The 17550-nt window shown below is 46.8% G+C and overlaps 1 protein-coding gene across 1 annotated transcript; it reads right to left on the bottom strand.

Annotated features, from left to right (window-relative positions):
• Positions 1-7672: 7672 nt before the first annotated feature.
• Positions 7673-17081, bottom strand: SPATA19 (spermatogenesis associated 19). The gene is made up of 7 exons (XM_081172785.1): positions 16876-17081; positions 16634-16690; positions 14823-14984; positions 13703-13785; positions 12460-12537; positions 9854-9952; positions 7673-7892 (listed from the first exon to the last, which is right to left on the bottom strand). The coding sequence occupies exons 1-6, from the start codon at positions 16951-16953 to the stop codon at positions 9865-9867; spliced, it is 546 nt and encodes a 181-aa protein (XP_081028911.1). The 5' UTR covers positions 16954-17081; the 3' UTR covers positions 7673-7892; positions 9854-9864.
• Positions 17082-17550: the final 469 nt, after the last annotated feature.

The raw sequence follows: 17550 nt of genomic DNA, 5'->3' as shown, positions 1-17550 counted from the left end.
TACTGAATATCCATCCTGATTGGTTTGCATAAGGTTTGCAGGGAGGTTACACAACGTTTTCTATTTGTCAAACATTGGTCCTCGTTCGTTTCCACAGAGGTTATATGACATACAGCCAAACGAGTGTTATCTCATACATTCCAGGGCATTTCTCAAACACTCTTCTTATTGAAAGGGGGGGGAGAAGCCATGGGGTTGTGGGATGATGGGTTTGTTGTACAAGACTGCCAAGTAATTTGCAGGCATGTGTTAGACTCCCACCTAAAAACAACAGCAGCCTGGAAATGCCCTGTGACCCTGCCACAGACAACACACCTTGTGTAGAGATGGCTAATTTTGCCAACTTTTCAGGTATCTACTATAGCTGTGCCGGTAGCAGCAACTCAGAGCAAATATTGGCCTTTGTCTGCATGCTTTAGAAAGCATCACTTGATTTTTGTAGATCAAGCTGCAAGTACAGTGGTACCTCAGGTTAAGAACTTAATTTGTTCTGGAGGTCCGTTCTTAACCTGAAACTGTTCTTAACCTGAGGTACCACTTTAGCTAATGGGGCCTCCCACTGCCGCCGCACAATTTCTGTTCTGATCCTGAAGCAAAGTTCTTAACCCAAGGTACTATTTCTGGGTTAGTGGAGTCTGTAACCTGAAGTGTCTGTAACCCGAAGTACCACTGTACATGCACAGGAGCAAGCCGGGGCATTTTTTCCAGGTCAGTTGGCAAACTGAAAGACAAGCTGTGTGGCTGACAGTATGTGCTGCCTCCGACACAGACTGTATGTGCTACTGTGCACCATCCATCCAAAAGAGTCTGATATAAGGCAAGAAAAAGATGGCAAACTCCCACTGGTAAATGCTCTTATAACTTCCCGATGTGCAAATGCAGTAAAATAGCCAGTCTTAAATCCAGGGTTATTTCCTCTACAGCCCTAGGAAATGAAATGGCTTAACAGAGAAAGCCAACCACAGTGCGCTGTTAAATGCAGCCACTAAACTGGTTGCTGTTGTTAAACAAGTACAGACAGCCGCTCAGGCAGAGGCGCGTCCCCGATGAAAGTAGCAATTGGGTGGAGAGTTGCAGCGGGTCATTTGCTAGGGAGGGGAAGAAGAGCAAGTTCCGAGTAGTCAATGAACAGCTTGTGGGTAACGCTCAGCTCATTAACAGGCCATGCAGGGAAGCAAGGCAAACTGAGGCAATGGTGCCATCTGGTTGCAAAAAATGTGCAATAGGCTTGGCCCTGGAACAACTGCGTCTTTGACATTACATCACAAGCTAACATTATGTCATGTGCAGGTACATTTAAATTTTATTTAATCTGGCTACTTATTGTTCAGATTTCTTTTTTTTTTTTAATCCTAAATTTGCTGCTAAAAGCTGCTCAGAGCATCTTAAGGGGGATCCTGGCTATGTTCCTGCTCTCTCTCAGCTGCTTTTCCAAACCAGTACCTGAAGCTTAGCAAGGAGCAGAACAGCCAGGCAGGGGGATTTGGAGCACAATCCTGACTCTCCCAATGCAGAGTTACTTTGCAGTGGGATGTGGGGGAGACAGTGGAACCTACAACAAAATGTTGCAGTGCTGAACATTCTTGCTCAGGGTCCCTTCCACCCAAGACAGGCAACCATCCAGTGAAGCTGAATGTTGGGAGATTCAGAACTGACCAAAAGAGGTGCTACTCCACACTGCACAGAATTAAAATGTGGAACTCACTGGCACAAGACACACTGATGGCCAACAACTTCAGTGGTTTTAAAAGAGGATTAGATAGATTCATGGAGGACAAGACTATTGATGGCTATGAATCGCAATGGCTGTGTCCTACTGTACCTCCACTGTCAGAGAATGTAACCTCTGAAGGTTAGTTGCTGGGAATCACAGGTGAGCCAAGCATTGCTGTTGTGCTCAGGTCCTGCTTGCAGGCTTCCCACAGGCATCTGTTTGGCCACTGTGAGAACAGGGTGCTGGATGAGATGGGCCTTTGGCCTGAGCCAGCAGTGCTCCTATTGGGTTCTCTCTCCTGCTGAGGACACCTGCCCTCCCTGTGTTTGGAGACAAGGAAACCATTCCCTGTAGCTTTCTGAAAAGCAAGACTTCATTGCTTCCACAGTCAAAATCTGCAACGTGGCCCTATTTTGAATGTGGCCAGCATGGAATTCCATGAGCCCATGTCCCCGCCAGCCTTGCAGGAAGAAGATTGTTGAGACCTTTTCACCTGTACCTGCTGCCTGTCCCAGAAGGAGAAGAAGAAGGAGAAGGAGAAGGAGAAGGAGAAGGAGAAGAGGAAGAAGAAGAGTTTGGATTTGATATCCCGCTTTATCACTACCCGAAGGAGTCTCAAAGCGGCTAACATTCTCCTTTCCCTTCCTTCCCCACAACAAGCACTCTGTGAGGTGAGTGGGGCTGAGAGACTTCACAGAAGTGTGACTGGCCCAAGGTCACCCAGCAGCTGCATGTGGAGGAGCGGAGACGCGAACCCGGTTCCCCAGATTACGAGTCTACCGCTCTTAACCACTACACCACACTGACTCCTCCTATGTCATTTTCTTTGCCTCACTTTCACTTATTTTGTTTGCTTGCATTCCCCTCAAACAAGGGTCCAGGACTGGGGGAGGCAAGCAAAGAAGCGGAAGGAAGCACCTGGGCACATATTAAAGATTGTGGCATTGCAGATGCTTCGGGGGGGAGGGATGGTTTAAACATGAAGTCAAAGACGATAATGGTGTTGTCAGAGCTGCAGTGTTAACACCAATCAATAATTCACTGATACACTGCCGGTGTGCCTTCAGCTATCATGCCGGCCTTTGGCAGGCGGGGGCAGGGGGGAACGGGTGCAGTAACAGGCAATTTGGTCCCCCGTGGCCTGAGGCTCATCTTCAAACGGAGGCTTTAATGACCTTCTGCAGCTTCAGATAGGGAGGAATGACAGAATCGACTGAGACTGGGTAAATACCGCCTTTGGTTAAATTACATAGCCTTTCTACGTAAATTTTGAGTTGGTGGGTCTGGGCCTGAAATGGCTTCATCATCAGAACAGAAGAAGATCCCTGCTAGATCAGGCCAATGGACAATCTAGCCATAAAATCATAGAACTGTGAAGTTGGAAAAGGACTGTGAGGATCATCAACCTCCTGCAATGCAAGAATCCTTCACCCAACATGGGGCTTGAACCCACAACCCTGAGATTAAGCATCTCGTGCTCTACCAAATGAGCTAAGTCCAGCATCCTGTTCTCACAGTGGCCAACCAGATGCCCATAGGAAACCCTCAAGCAAGGAGGGTCCAAGTGGAAGAGCCCTCTCCCCTCCTACAGGTTCCAGCAAGTGGTCTTCAGAAGCGTTACTGCCCCCAACTGTGGCAGCAGCCAGGAGTGGCCAGCACAGTGGGGTGGGGCTGCCCCGCTGCCCTCCCAACAGTGGGCTCACTCCTGCGTACCAGAGCAGTGCAGAAGTGGGACAGTGAGATGGCAAGGTGGGAGTTGGATGGGTGTCCAGCAGAATGAATCCTGCATGGTTATGTGCACCAACATAACCCTGACCCCACCACCTGCTCTGCCGCCCCCCACTGCCCTGGTAAATGGCAGGCCCAGCCAGCAGAGTTGTAGCCATTAAAAATGCAGACAAACCAACAACTCATGTTTTGCTAGATAGGCACATGATAGGACTGAAGCTTACAGAGTTTTCCTGCTAGAGAGAGCTCTGAGAGAGACACTCCCACTGTGCCTTGACAGGAAAGGCTATACAGTATATATTATTACCTGCCTGAACACACCCTCACCTTCTTTCCAACTCTTTCTGCTCTGCCAGCAATATGACAACATCTGCATGTCTGAGCTCCAAACTGGGGGCATGATTTTAAGCTAGACTAAAGTATGTATTGGGGACGTGGGTGGCACTGTGGGTTAAACCACAGAGCCTAGGACTTGCGGATCAGAAGGTTGGCGGTTCGAATCCCCATGACGGGGACGTTGCTCGGTCCCTGCTCCTGCCAACCTAGCAGTTCGAAAGCACATCAAAGTGCAAGTAGGTAAATAGGTACCCCTCCAGTGGGAAGGTAAACGGCGTTTCCGTGCGCTGCTCTGGTTCGCCAGAAGCAGCTTAGTCATGCTGGCCACATGACCCGGAAGCTGTACACCGGCTCCCTTGGCCAATAAAGCGAGATGAGCGCCGCAACCCCAGAGTCGGCCACGACTGGACCTAATGGTCAGGGGTCCCTTTACCTTTTTTAAGTATCTATTTGTAATTGAATTACCATTTTAAGCCTCCCTGAACAAAACTGCTGTATCTGTTACAAGTATTCTGAATGAATAAATGTTTATTTTTACCTTTTACAATACTGTGATTGTTATTTTAAGGGGGAGAAAAGGGGAAAATGCTAGGAAAATCCAGCCTGACTTAATGCACCTAGATTGCTTCAACTAAAAGGCTAAAACTAGCCTATCCAACCTTCCCTTTTAAGCTGCAAATGGATGGCACTCTGCTGAACTCACAAACAAGAGGAAGGGGCTGTTTTCGGGTTAGGGGAAAACTGTATATGTCCTCTCCTAACATCTATTCACATCCCAACAGGAAGAAGGTCAAAAGATTTAGGAACAACAGAAGAAAGTACTTCTTCACACAGCACATAGTTAAAGAGATGGAATTCACTCCCACAAGGAATGATGGCCACCAACTTAGTTGGCTTAGGCAAATTCATAGCTACTAGCCACAGTGACTATGTTCCACCTCCACTGTCGTAGTGAATGGGATGAGGGTGGCGCTGTGATCTAAACCACTGAGCCATTTGGGCTGGCCGATCGGAAGGTTGGTGGTTTGAATCCCCGCGACGGGGTGAGCTCCTGTTGCTGTGTCCCAGCTCCTGCCAACCTAGCAGGTCAAAAGCACGCCAGTGGCAGGAAGGTAAACAGTGTTTCCATGCACTCTGGCTTCCTTCACTGTGTTCTCTTGCACCAGAAGCAGTTTAGTCATGCTGGCCCACATGACCCAGAAACCTGTCTGTGGACACCAGCTCCCTTGGCCCGAAAGCGAGATGAGCACCGCAACCCCATAGTCACCTTTGACTGGACTTAACTGTCCAGGGGTCCTTTAACTTTACCTTTCTTATCGTAGGCAGTATGCTTCTGGGTACCAGTTGCTTGGAATCACAGGTGGAGAGAGTTGCTGCTGAAGGCATCTCAGAGGCTCAGAGGCATCTGGCGAGGAGGCACCTTCAAGGATCGGGGGCAGGAGTGTGCAACTCTGAACAGGCTCCCGCCATCTCTGGCCTCCCATTCTGCACACAGAGGCAGCTTCTCGGTGCTGCAAGCATCGCCTTCCCAACAGGCCTTCTGGTCAGTATTCCACGGAGGCCGCCAGCAGCCTTGCGGAACCCGTGACCCACAAACGCCTTGATTAGCACTTCTTTTCAGCCCATTTAGCTACGCAAATGCCTCCGTCATGGCTGAGCGGCCACGTCTTTGCCACTTGCTTTCCCATTAATTCAGTGCGAAAATTGGTGGTGCCTGGAATACAGGTGGAGCCGCCGCCACCGCTTCCGTCTTGGTTTCCTGACACCTGCCCTCCTCCTCCGCCAGAGTTAATCATGCAGGGAACAAAGATCCCTTTGAATCGCTTAATGACTTCGTTTCCCCGAGGCCAGAGAGAGAAAGCGTGTGCGGCAGCAGCAGCATCACCAACCGCACTGCTCTAGCGCACGGTTGCCAACTTTCATGACCAAGGTATCTATGCTCCTGAACATTTAATGGCAGCTTGATCCACAGGCATTAACAGGCGAGAATGTTTCCTCTAATTCACCTGCTAATTTTCTGTTGATCAAACCGTATTTTTTTAAAAAAGGCTAAAGAGTAGCTCAGACTAAGTTTTATGTTGATCAGTTGGTAAATGAACTCCCAGCATTTAGCAACAAAAGAGTTATCAATACTTGTTCATTTTGTAATATGCTCTTGGTGTTTTCAATGAATATTTACACACACACACACACACACACACACACACACACAATTTTTCACACTATTTTAAATAAATTTTAAATTCATGTGCTTCTGGCTCTTTGGTCACTATCTGTATGCTCACTGGAGCAAATTAATATAGTCTGAATTAAGAACCTTGGTTTTTTACGTGCAAATGAAGCCACTGAAGTTATCTCTGCTTAGGAAAACCGCAGTGTGTGTGAAGCTGCCTTGCAGGCCAATGATATAGAACGTTTTGAAAGAGAAAGACAGGGAATGCGGACAAAAAGAATGCCCCTTAAAATAAATCCCACACACCAACTTTAAAGACACTTTATTTTCTCTTCACATCTCTAACTTCCCTCCTGTTTCTTTTCCAGAAGTTTGCTCTTGCAAGCCTGTACTGCCATCTGGTGGGATTTCTGTGCAAGTGATCTCAGTTAGTCAGGGCTGAATTAAGACTCATAGTTGCCCTGAGCACTGAAAATATTATGGTGCCCCCTTATATATGTAATTCAAAATAAACACAATGCCAAACTGGAAAATTTGAATTGGGTAGTGGAGTGTAAGGAAGTCTAACAAAGCTTTGAATTTCCCCATGATGACTACTATGGTGTGGGACTTTTGGTTGGTTGGTTGGTTGTTTTTCAAAAACAAAATCCTCATTATTATTTTTTGAGCCATTATTATTTTGCTGGTGCCCTAAGAACATGCTTGGTCCACTGATTGGACAATCCACTGCAGCATTTAGTGTAGGCTCCAGATTTGTTTGGAAGGGGCTGGGGAATGGGATAGGGAATCTCTGGCACACGAGACCTCCACATGCAACCTATGAATCCATTTTCCCCAAACTGCACCTACCTACCCCAAACCTGAATATTGTATTCAACATCAGGTGTGGGGCAGGCAGAGGCATAGTTGGATTAGCAGCTTACCCAATCACCTGCCATTCCCCTGCCATCATTATTATGTCAGGTGATTGGCAGGGGTATAGTCCCACCTACCTAAGTTAGCCTGTGGGGTTTGGGTGTCATGGACACAGAGGAGTGGCGAGAGCCACCAGCTGGGGAACCCCAAGGAATGAAGGCTCAGAGCCCAGGGACTGGTGGTGGGACAACAATGAGTAGACAGAGGGAGAAGAGGGAGCAGACTGGGAGGAGGTGGTGTCAGAAGCTGAAGAGGCAACAGGGTTTAGTGAGCAGGGAGAGTATGTGGCAGACAGAAGTCCAGAAGCAGAATCTGGAGAGGAGAGAGGCCAACAGGCAGAAATGAGTCAGGCTGGTGAAGAAGCCAGGGTGTCTCCACTCCTGCTACAACAAGCTCTCCTGCCCCCTGGTTTCCCAGGATTAGAAGAGGCATGAAGAGGGAGCAGCAGAGACAGGCTAAGGCACCACCATGTCCTCCCACTTCCTTGCCACTTTCACCACTGCCCATCTGTTGCCCTTTGCACACTGCAGCCCATAATGAGACAGCAGTTTAAGTGGAGTCTGCATCTTCTCCTCCTCCTTGTCACTGCTCACACTGCTGCTCAGGCAGCCTTAGCAAAGAGGAGGAACAGGGTCTGGTGGGGCTTTAGGGATCAGCAGCAGGGATGTGGGCCTTGGCCGATGCCCCGTGGTGCCAACTCCGGGCACCAGGACTGTGTGCACACTTATCCTTTAAAAACTTTGCACCCTCCAAAAAAAAAAAAAAAAAGGATGAAAGGAAAGCCCAACCTGTCTTTTAGAAAGCAGTTTAAATGGTTAGCAATTTTTTATTAGTCATTCACAGTTCACAAAGCCAGGCATTTATAATAGCCCAAGCCAAAAAAATAAGTAAATCCTTCCACGGGATTCAGGCTGTTTCTCTGGCCATTTCAAGAAGGCAGGGCTTTCACAGCCAAAGAAGAAGACCCAGAGGGCAGAGCAGGAAGGGCACCTTCTTCTCCTCAAGAGCCACAAGGAAGCAGGGACTCTGGGAGGAGGAAAGCACAGGAAGAAGATCAGGGGGGAAGAATGGTGCTCCTGCATAGGTAAAACATCAGATGTCACTGCTAGAGCTGCTACCAGGTCATTATTTCCCAACAGACGTTTCAGATTGCTAACTAAGCGACTGGTGATTTTTCGAGTTTGATCCAGAGATCAGGAAAAAACTAGAGGCTTCTGCATTTTCCTTCCCCCAGATTCCTGCCCAAGCTGTATGCATGAGATCAGGGATGCGGAACATGTAATCCTCAGGATGCCATTGACCTACAACTCTCATCAACCCCCAGCCGGTATGACCAGTGGTCAAGAATGATGAGAGTTGCAGTCCAACAACATTGAGGTCATGAGTCCCATAGAGATGTCATGGAGGGCATGGGAGGATCCTGAGGAGGAATGGAAGCAACTTGGGGCATTGGATCTGAGCAGTCCTGAATGGGGTCCTGGCAGGATGGGGGAATTTGACTGTAGGCAGGGGTGTAGCACTGTTCACCGGTGCCTGGGGTGGGTGGGTGTGCATGTGTGCCAGGCAGGTGGAGCATGCTTGCCCAGCCCTCAATGCCCGATGGGCACTCATGCACCAGGCGGGGTGCGGAGGGTGAAGAGCACCCCCCACATGTTAAAATTCCTGCTCCATGATTGCAGTCATGGGATTGTTGTCTATCACATGATGGCGTATGTTTTGACTCCACAGAGTGGGAAGTGAAGGAGACAGGATGTTTGTGTTACTGTGTTCCGTGAAGTAGGACTATTGTCCTTTGTACTTTTTCTCTTTGCTGTCTGATGCTAGAAAGAGAAGGAGCCATGTTGCAGTGCTCCATGTGTGTTTATATGTAAATAAAGTAGATTAGCCAAAATGCTGAGTTGCTGTTTGCGCAACTGCGCAAACTCTGCGAATCCCTAAGTGTGCCGGTGTCGGTTGGCATCGGTCGCTGTGATGTTTGGGCTGAAGAAAGCTTCTGAAGCTCCCGAACGATCGACCAGGAGGGGGAGAACATGCCAGTTGGGCATGTGTCTCTACCAGGGTCCTACTGGAGTGTAGGCTGAACTCCTGACACTGCATTCCCCAACCCATGTTGCCTCTGGACGGCTGCTCACATGCCAAGTGGGGGCACAGCACGGAAGGTGCTGTTCACCCTCTGCACTCCCCAGGCAGGGCAGGGCAGGAATCTCTGTGGGGCTGCCTGGTTTTCACATACACCCCTTCAGACTGTGCACCCGGGGCAACAGCCCCCCTGGCATCCCCCACGCTATTCCATTGACTGTGAGATCCCAAGATGTGTCTGAGCCCACAGAAATCCAGGAAATGGAAAGCTGGGTCCAGGGAAGGGATAATTCAGGTTGGCAGAAAAGTACCCCTGTGGCATCAGGCACCTCTAATCAGAGACAGCCTGAAGTTGAGTTCCCCTACCCCAGCACTGCCTCCGGGCGGTGAGGAGTTTCCTCCTGCAGGGAGAGGCAACAGAGACTAAATTGGATGCTGAGCCAGTGCTGTCAACACCTCCATCCTTCAGGGTCATGGAGGCACTAGAGGTGGCATGAACAGAGCTCACAGACCCAACCCACTAGGTCAGTGGCCCATCCAGCCCACCATCCTGCTCTTACAGTGGCCAGCCTGTGGGAAACCTGCAAGTAGCACATGAGCATAACTGTGCTCACCTGTGGTTTCCAGCCACAAGTATTCAGAATCCTTACTATTTCTAATTGTGGAGGCAGATCATAGCCATCATGGCTGGTACATGGAGCTAAACATTAACAGAAGAGTCCTGATGGTAAGGGCTGTTTAGCAGTGGAACAGAGGTGGCCAGCTGTCTTTCTGTGGAAATAGGCAACCACATCTCAGCGCTGTGGCTGCAGGTTCCTGCAATGAGTGGGGTTAAATTGCCTCGGGGTCCCTTGCAATGCTAAAATCCCATGGAGGGAAAGGCAGAGGGCTGGGGATGAGCACCTCACCTGTCCGTGTCTTAATACGGTGGCATTGAGAAGTGGAGATTGGTGTCCGATGGGCCGCTGTCCAGGTCAGTCACAGCTTGGAACATGACCCTGGAGACACTGGGAGGTAAAGAAATGAGGTCAGACCAAACTTGCTCTCATGCAGATTCTGGACAAGAGCTTGTAGTGATTCAGGGCACAAAAACCTGCTGAAGGTGCACATCCAGGAACCCTGGACAAGACATCCCCCCCAACCACCCTTGTGAGATGGTCACTTAGCTGCGCCAAACACACCAGCATGTCAGCCTGCCACAGCAATGTGAGGTGGCAAGTCCATCAATAAAACTGAGGTTTCCAGACATGCTACCCAATAGAGCAGCTCTGGGAAAGGGGTTAGAGAGGAAGGCATCAAGGCTCTTTGGAAGGCCAGCAAGCCACTTAAGATGCTGCAAGCCCAGCAGAAAAAGGAGGAGGGGGCAGCCCAACCACATTGCCTCCTATTATAGGTCCACAGGGTGAAATCAAGGGCAATTCTGGACTTGGGGAGCATGTCTGAATCTTCCCTGGATTGAGACCCACCAGTGGCGTAGCGTGGGGGTGCAGGGGGGGCTGGCCGCACCGGGCGCAACACCTGGGGGTTATGGTTAGGGGGCGCAAATCCACGGGTTAGGGGGCGCAAATTACTTGCCTTGCCCCGGGTGCTGACAACCCACGCTACGCCACTGAGACCCACACACAGTACACGCAAGGTCAAGCATGGTGGGCCTCTTGAGCTCACACACACTTTGTCACCAAACCCCCACTTCAAAACATATCCCAGACTGGGAAACCTTCACCCCATAGGCATAATTAGGCCTGGCATTGACTGGCATCCATTGTCCTGGAGACAATGAAGACGACAGCAATATTTCTTCATGCCAGTTGCTGTAAAATGGTAGGAGGGGAGAGTGGCTCTCGTGCTCAAATCTCACTTGCTGGTTTCCCATTGGGGCATCTGGTTGGCCACTGTGAGAACAGGATGCTGGACTAGATGAGCCATTGGCCTGATCCAGCCCAGGCTCTTCTTCTGTTCTTATCTCCAAACAGGGCTAGGAAGGACCTCTGCTAGAAATCCCGGTCAGTGTAGACAAGAATGAACTGGCTGGACCAATTGTCCCCTTATCACCCTCCAACAGTGAGTTAAGCATTCCAGAAGTGCTTTCTTTCGCACATATGAGGAATAGCAAAGAAAGATGGGTTTGACAATAACTCCCTTCTGTCTCAACCGCAGCAACCACTATGGAGAAATTATCTTAACACTTTTAGTTTTTTGTGTGTGTGTGCACCGAATTTTTCGCTCTATAAGATGCGCTTTCCCCCTCCTAAAAAGTAAGTGCGTCTTATGGAGCGAATGCAGGCAGGAGGCTCTGCTCAGCGCTCCCTTTAAAGAGCCACGTGGAGCGTGTGTGCAGCTCTTGGGGGCTTTCCCCCGAGGAGGGAGAAGGGCTGCTCCACACACACTCCACACGCTCTTTAAAGGGAGCACGGCTCTTGGGGGAGCCTTCATCCCACTGCTGGGGAGAGGCTGCGCGCGGCTATCCCATAAGCCAGGACAGCAAGCGGGATCACTGCGCTGCAATCCTGCTTGCTGTCCTGGCTTCTGGGATTCAGAATATATTTTTTTCTTGTTTTCCTCCTGCAAAAACTAGGTGCGTCTTGTGGTCTGGTGCGTCTTATAGAGCGAAAAATACGGTGGGTGGGTGGGTGGGTGGGTGTACCAATTGCCTGACTCAATGTAAGGAAGTTCCCTATGAAACAATATACAGTGGTACCTCGGGTTACATACGCTTCAGGTTACACACTCCGCTAACCCAGAAATAGTGCTTCAGGTTAAGAACTTTGCTTCAGGATAAGAACAGAAATTGGGCTCCGGCAGTGCAGTGGCAGCAGGAGGCCTCATTAGTTAAAGTGATGCTTCAGGTTAAGAACAGTTTCAGGTTAAGAATGGACCTCCGGAATGAATTAAGTACTTAACCCGAGGTACCACTGTAAAAACAGAAGTTAAGGAAAACTAGTTGGCCTAAATGGAATACCCCTTGCCAGTCTCTTTAGATGTGATTCAAATTGCAATATCCATATGCAGATCAACTCCGACTATAGAAACTGTGTGTAGAGATGTTATGGTCTATTTTCCCACTCCTAGGGTTAGAGACTCACTGATATGAGCACCGTTAAAAGAATTCCACATTGGATCACATCTGGGATTCAGTGATTTATTTTCATACTAATGGGGCAGAACTACTGGTAGGTAAGAATTATTTTTGGAAGCTGGTGTTAAGGGCGGAAGGGGAGCATTGTATTGAACTTGCAGGGATAGGATTGTTATCTCAGGAGTGTAAAAAGTTGCTTTAAACTGGGTCAGGGCATTGGTCTATCTAGCTCAACATTTTCTACACTCACTGATAGTAGCAGCTCTCCAGGATTTCAGGTAGAGGACATTCCCAATCTTATTTGGAGATGCTGGGGATTGAACCTGGGGAGTTCTGCATGCAGAGCAGATGCTCTACCACTGAGCTATGGCCCTTCCCCATATGTGTAAGCAACAGAAATGCTGCTAAAAGCTATTTGCCCTTCCAGCTGGGTCTCACCTATTGCTCACTTTATCCAGCCTCTCTTGCATGGCATCCTTTCTCATATCGCTCGTGACATGATACACCCGGGTGTGACTGAAAAATAGAATCATAGAGTTGGAAAGGACATCAATATGTCATCTAGTCCAACCCCTGCCCAGGAAACCACAGCAACAACAACAACCCAACAACAAGAGTAGTCTTAAAGTTCTTCACCACCCCATGAGGTTCCAAGATACGTTGTAACAATTTTAAAACAGCAACATTAAAAACAATTAAAGCAGAATAGAATCAAGATAATGGGGAAAACATTAGGTAGTCATCTAGCCTCTTCTTAAAATCCCATTCCAAAGGAGAGTCAACCACCATCCAAGGCAATATTTGTTCCACAGTCAGGAAATTTCTCATAATATTTAGTTTAAATCAATTTTCTTGTCAATTGGACCCATCAGTTTAGGTCCTGGTCTTTGGGAGTATCTGAAAAGGAATCTGATTCATCATCTATGTGACAGCTGTTCAAATATTTGAAGATGGCAACCCTCTCCCCTTTTAACTGCTTCTTCTCTGGGCTAAATTTACCAAACCTGCCAGGTTTTCAAGGAGGTCTAGTGCTAAAAATCCACTCATCTCTCAAAGTGAGTCTTGCATACAGTTGAGTTGTCACAAGTAGCCATGCTCTACTCTCAGACGGCCTCGTTAAATTACACATAATGCTTGAACTCAGCTCTGCTCATCTTTTGGGTGCACATCTGAAGAGGTCTAGCTCCATGGTTTTCTGTTTCCTCCCCTCTGGATCCCCTCTCCACATCGAGTTGCCTGCTGTGGAATCATCTGCATATCTTCCGTGGGATTCCAGCATAGTGCAAAGGATTCAGGATCACTTTCTAGATCAAAGGTGGGGAGCCTTCAGGCCTGCAGATGTTATTAGGTTACCAATCCCAATGTCTCTGGCCATTCTGCTGACTGAGGCAGCTGAGTGTTGGAGTACACTAACATCTAAAGGGTTGCAGGTCCTCCTTTCACCATCCAGATGTTGCTGAACTACAACTCCCACTATCCCTGGCCTTCCTGGGGTGATGAGAGTTGTAGTTCAGCAACATCTGGGTGACAAAAGGTTTCCCACACTACAAAACTATTTTGTGGTTGCATATTTCGAGGAAAGATCAATGTCCCAGCCCTGTTCAAGAGTGTGCACTCAGATCATTCAGAGTGCCATTGCTCATCACTTCAATGGACACCATTGACTCATGTGAAGGCTCACCTCCATCGGACAAACTGGATCCTTGTCCTGTCATCTGTCAGGTCCAGGCTGGAACTGGATGAAAGTATTGTGCTGGAACACTCCTGCAACAGCGATATGAAAAGTCTGCTTATGTGCACCAGAAAAATCTTGGTGTATACTCGATTCTGGCCAAACTAAGCCTCCTGATGTATATATTGCTCTAGGAGGCATAGTTTGGAGACATAGTCAAGTATACACTTCCAGAGGTAATGCAAAATACATAACTTCTGAAAGGATTTGCTGTGACAATTATTAATTAAGATACAAGAGATGGGAGGAGGAGGAGGTCATGGAAAGAAGGTAACGGAAATTGGAGAATTTGAAAATGGTGGTTTTATTTTCTCTTTTTCTTTTTGTGTTTCTGTCTTTTTTTCTCTTTTTTGTAATGTTGTCTTTTTTCTGTGTAATTTTAAAAAATTTTGTGTTTCAATAAATATTATTTTTTAAAAAACCAAAATACATAACTTCTGGTAAATGAGCCACACTAGTTGCTAGAGGGCCATGAAAATTCCAGTCTTCCACGTGGAATTGCATACTCACTTCTCTGAATTTTGCAATGCAGATTTGGTTCAGTCAAAATACATTTGAAAAGGTGTTCTTTACAGGATCAAAGATCCAAAAAAAATTATTTTAAAGGGGGGAATGAGTTGAAAACGAGTACAAAAAGCTTACAAGTTGCATATTTCAAGGAAAAGTGCATATAAAACTATGTGCAATTTAAATGCAAATTCATTGTATAGCTCTTTTTTTAAAAAAGCTATGCAGAAAGTAGCGGAAGAATGGACTTATTGAAACTGACACAGACAGAAATACACTGATTTCTCCATAGAATACTTGCTTTTGCAGGCTATGGCTGCATACACACCATAAATTTAAAGCACATTGGAAGAATATTCATCACCATGCACACAAAAAGAATGCTGGAAACTGTAGTTTACTACTCACAGAACCACAATTCCCAAGACCCAATACAGTTTTCCAGATGTTTGGGGGAGTGCACTTTCAATAGATGGTGCATCCACAGCCTATTTTTGCTCCTCTACTTCCTTTTCTCTATCCCATTCTCATCTGCACATAAACTGCTGCAGCTCTCACTCACCCTTAGTGGCCTCCTGTCTTCAAAGGTCTCCCAGGTTTCTGGTTTTGATCTTGCTGCTGCCAAATCTAGGCCAACTGAGGGAAAAGTTCTGATCCCTTCCACATGGCAGTCCGACCTGTTTTCTGACTTCTGCCTAAAGATCTTGACAGCATCTTCTTCGATCTAAGAGGCAACACAAACACACATGCTACCACCATATTCTCCCCCAAAGTGAAGTTATTTATCATACAAAACTGGTTGGTCACCATTAATGTCATTACAGTTGTACCTTGGTTTTTGAACAGTTTAGTTCCCAAATGTTTTGGCTCCCAAATGTTGCAAACCCAAAAGTGACTGTTCTAGTTTGCGAACTATTTTTGGAAGCCGAATGTCCAACCGGGCTTACGCGGTTTCTGATTGGCTTCAGGAGCTTCCTGCAGCCAATTAGAAGCCAAGATTTGGTTTTCGAACATTTTGGAAACCAAACGGACTTCCGGAACTGATTCCGTTGGACTTCCAAGGTACAACTACTGATTTATGCCAAGTCATAAATGTGAATGACACTTGACTTCATAGAGTTTCATAAGAAGAGAGAGATGAAAAGAAACAGGCTTCTGCCCCGAAATGAGATTGCAATTTAGATATCATGGGAGGCAAAGCATGAAGAGAGGGGACTTTGAACTTTGAACAGGACCTCAGCATAGCTAACTTTTATGCAGGATCAAACCCTCACTCATATCAGGGTCAACCAACTAAAAAATGCATTTTGCAACTCATGGCTCCAAAAAGGCCCAGACTCACTCAAGGCAGAACATCAACATTTCTTCTCTCCCTCCCTTCACATTGCACAATAAAATATATTTAGAAATGCAGATATTGAGAGGGAAATTAGAAATGCATAGGTTTGAGATAATATGCTCAAAAATAAATATGTGTGTGCAGATTAAAACAACAATGGATTGATGTCAACCAGGATGGGAAAGACTTGGGAATGATGCGTGTGACAGCAGTTCTAGATACATGTGGAAGTGAAAACATCCACATGTGGCTCAGTTATGCTTACCCCTATCCTAGCTATCCACAATGGAAAAACCATCCTGTACCCCTTAGGCTCCTCTGCATTTTAGAGCCTTGGTTAAACGTAGTTTCGAAAACATGCGACAGCTTCCCTAAGTGCAGAAGGCTAACCTGGTGCAGACAACCATCCTTGAACATGCAGAGTTTGAGGAGGGTGGCGCTAGCATGTTCATGCTCATATGGCTAGTTAAGCCCCATGATGAGTGCTTACATAGGTCCCCGGTCTCCATGCTAATGTTGTGTGCTGGATCCGAATTCCTTCCAAGCAGTCTGCATGGGCAGAGCATAGAAAGCTGCCCAATATTAACTCAGCCCCTTGTTTCATCTGTCTCAGTACTGTCAACACTGACAGGCGGTAGCTTGAATTTTATTTGGTTCGTAAAATGTATACACTGCTTGATGGTTAAAAACCAACAAGCCACTTATAAAAAGAATGAAACAATGATATTCTTAGTAAAAACAACAGTTCAAAGCAAATAATAATAATAATAATAATAATAATAATAATAATAATAACCCAAAGTAGTCAATAAACTAAAACTAGATTAAAACACACACCAATATTCGAAATATCTGGACAGGTTTGTCTAAGCTAAAAGCTTTCCCAGAGATTTGGGCAAGGAAACTTTCCCAGACACACCTGGAGATGGGGGGACTGAATTTGGGAGCTTCTGCATGCAAAGCAGATACTCTGCCACTGAGCTATGGCTTACCTGCCCCCAATTTCAGCCCGTAGCCCTATTCATTACACTCACCTTCTTCAGCCAATGCTCCAATACGTACTCTATCTCTGGCTCAACTATGTTATCAGCCTTAAAGGGAAAAGGGAAAATGAGTGGTAGTGAGAAATTCAACAGGGTCACTTTATAGTATCACCAGTGCTTTTTTTAAAATGGGGGTACTCAAGGGTATGCAGTACCTGCACCCTTTTTCTAGAAGAAAAGCACTGATATCACACACCCCCTTCACAACCTCACAGCCCCTCCTGTGTCCTTACTGGAGCATCGTCAGCTGGGAAAGGTGTTTTAGAAGCCCTGCGGAACAAGATGTATGCTCCCCATGTGGTAATGATCATCCTGAGGCACTCTTAGTGAGGGCCAGATCTCCCTTGCCTCAGCCACCGTTCTCATCTGCCCTAGAAAACGTGTGGCCTCTGCAATTCCAGTTGTGTGTTTGTGGCAGGGAGACATTATTGCGTCACTAAGCGCAAAAAAACAGTTGTCCAGGCAACCATGACGTCATAATGAGATGGGGGAGGGCAGATACTTATTGGTCAGATTCATTGTGGAATAAATATAGCTGTTTATTCTTTTGAATCTGGAAGACTGTGGACTTTACCACGAAAGGCTGGCTTGTGAATGTCCAACAACTAGCCTTGAATGAGAATCTTACTGAGTACAGCAGGGCCAGCAAGGTGCGAAAGACAGGATACCTGCATGACCTTCATTTGGCACTTAGCTAAAGTTCTCAAAAACTGGTTGTGCACCAACAGCATAAAATACTGGGTAACTGTTTTTTTGTGCGGCAGCAATTGCTTGTTGGTGGAGGATCTTGTCCTAATTTTAAAATTATTAACACCTTAAGTTGTTCTGCCTCATTTCAATATAGTGATTTTAAATTTCTCACTTTTTTATATTCTACATAGTTTTTAAATTCTATATTTAATATTGCA

This window comes from Podarcis bocagei (assembly GCF_964188305.1).
Source record: "Podarcis bocagei genome assembly, chromosome: 15".
Classification (NCBI taxonomy): domain Eukaryota; kingdom Metazoa; phylum Chordata; class Lepidosauria; order Squamata; family Lacertidae; genus Podarcis; species Podarcis bocagei.
Note: the sequence above shows the minus strand (reverse complement) of the source record. Positions and strands in the feature narration are given on the sequence as shown.

What these genes read in the sequence shown, in the direction of transcription:
- SPATA19 (XM_081172785.1), bottom strand. Translation starts at nt 16,953, where the DNA reads ATGATCATTACCACATGGGGAGCATACATCTTGTTCCGCAGGGCTTCT. An exon ending in ATCCAGTTTGTCCGATGGAG is followed by an intron (nt 12,538 to 13,702) that starts GTGAGCCTTCAC and finishes TCTATTTTTCAG; the next exon opens with TCACACCCGGGTGTATCATG. An exon ending in CTGGATAAAGTGAGCAATAG is followed by an intron (nt 9,953 to 12,459) that starts GTGAGACCCAGC and finishes TTTACCTCCCAG; the next exon opens with TGTCTCCAGGGTCATGTTCC.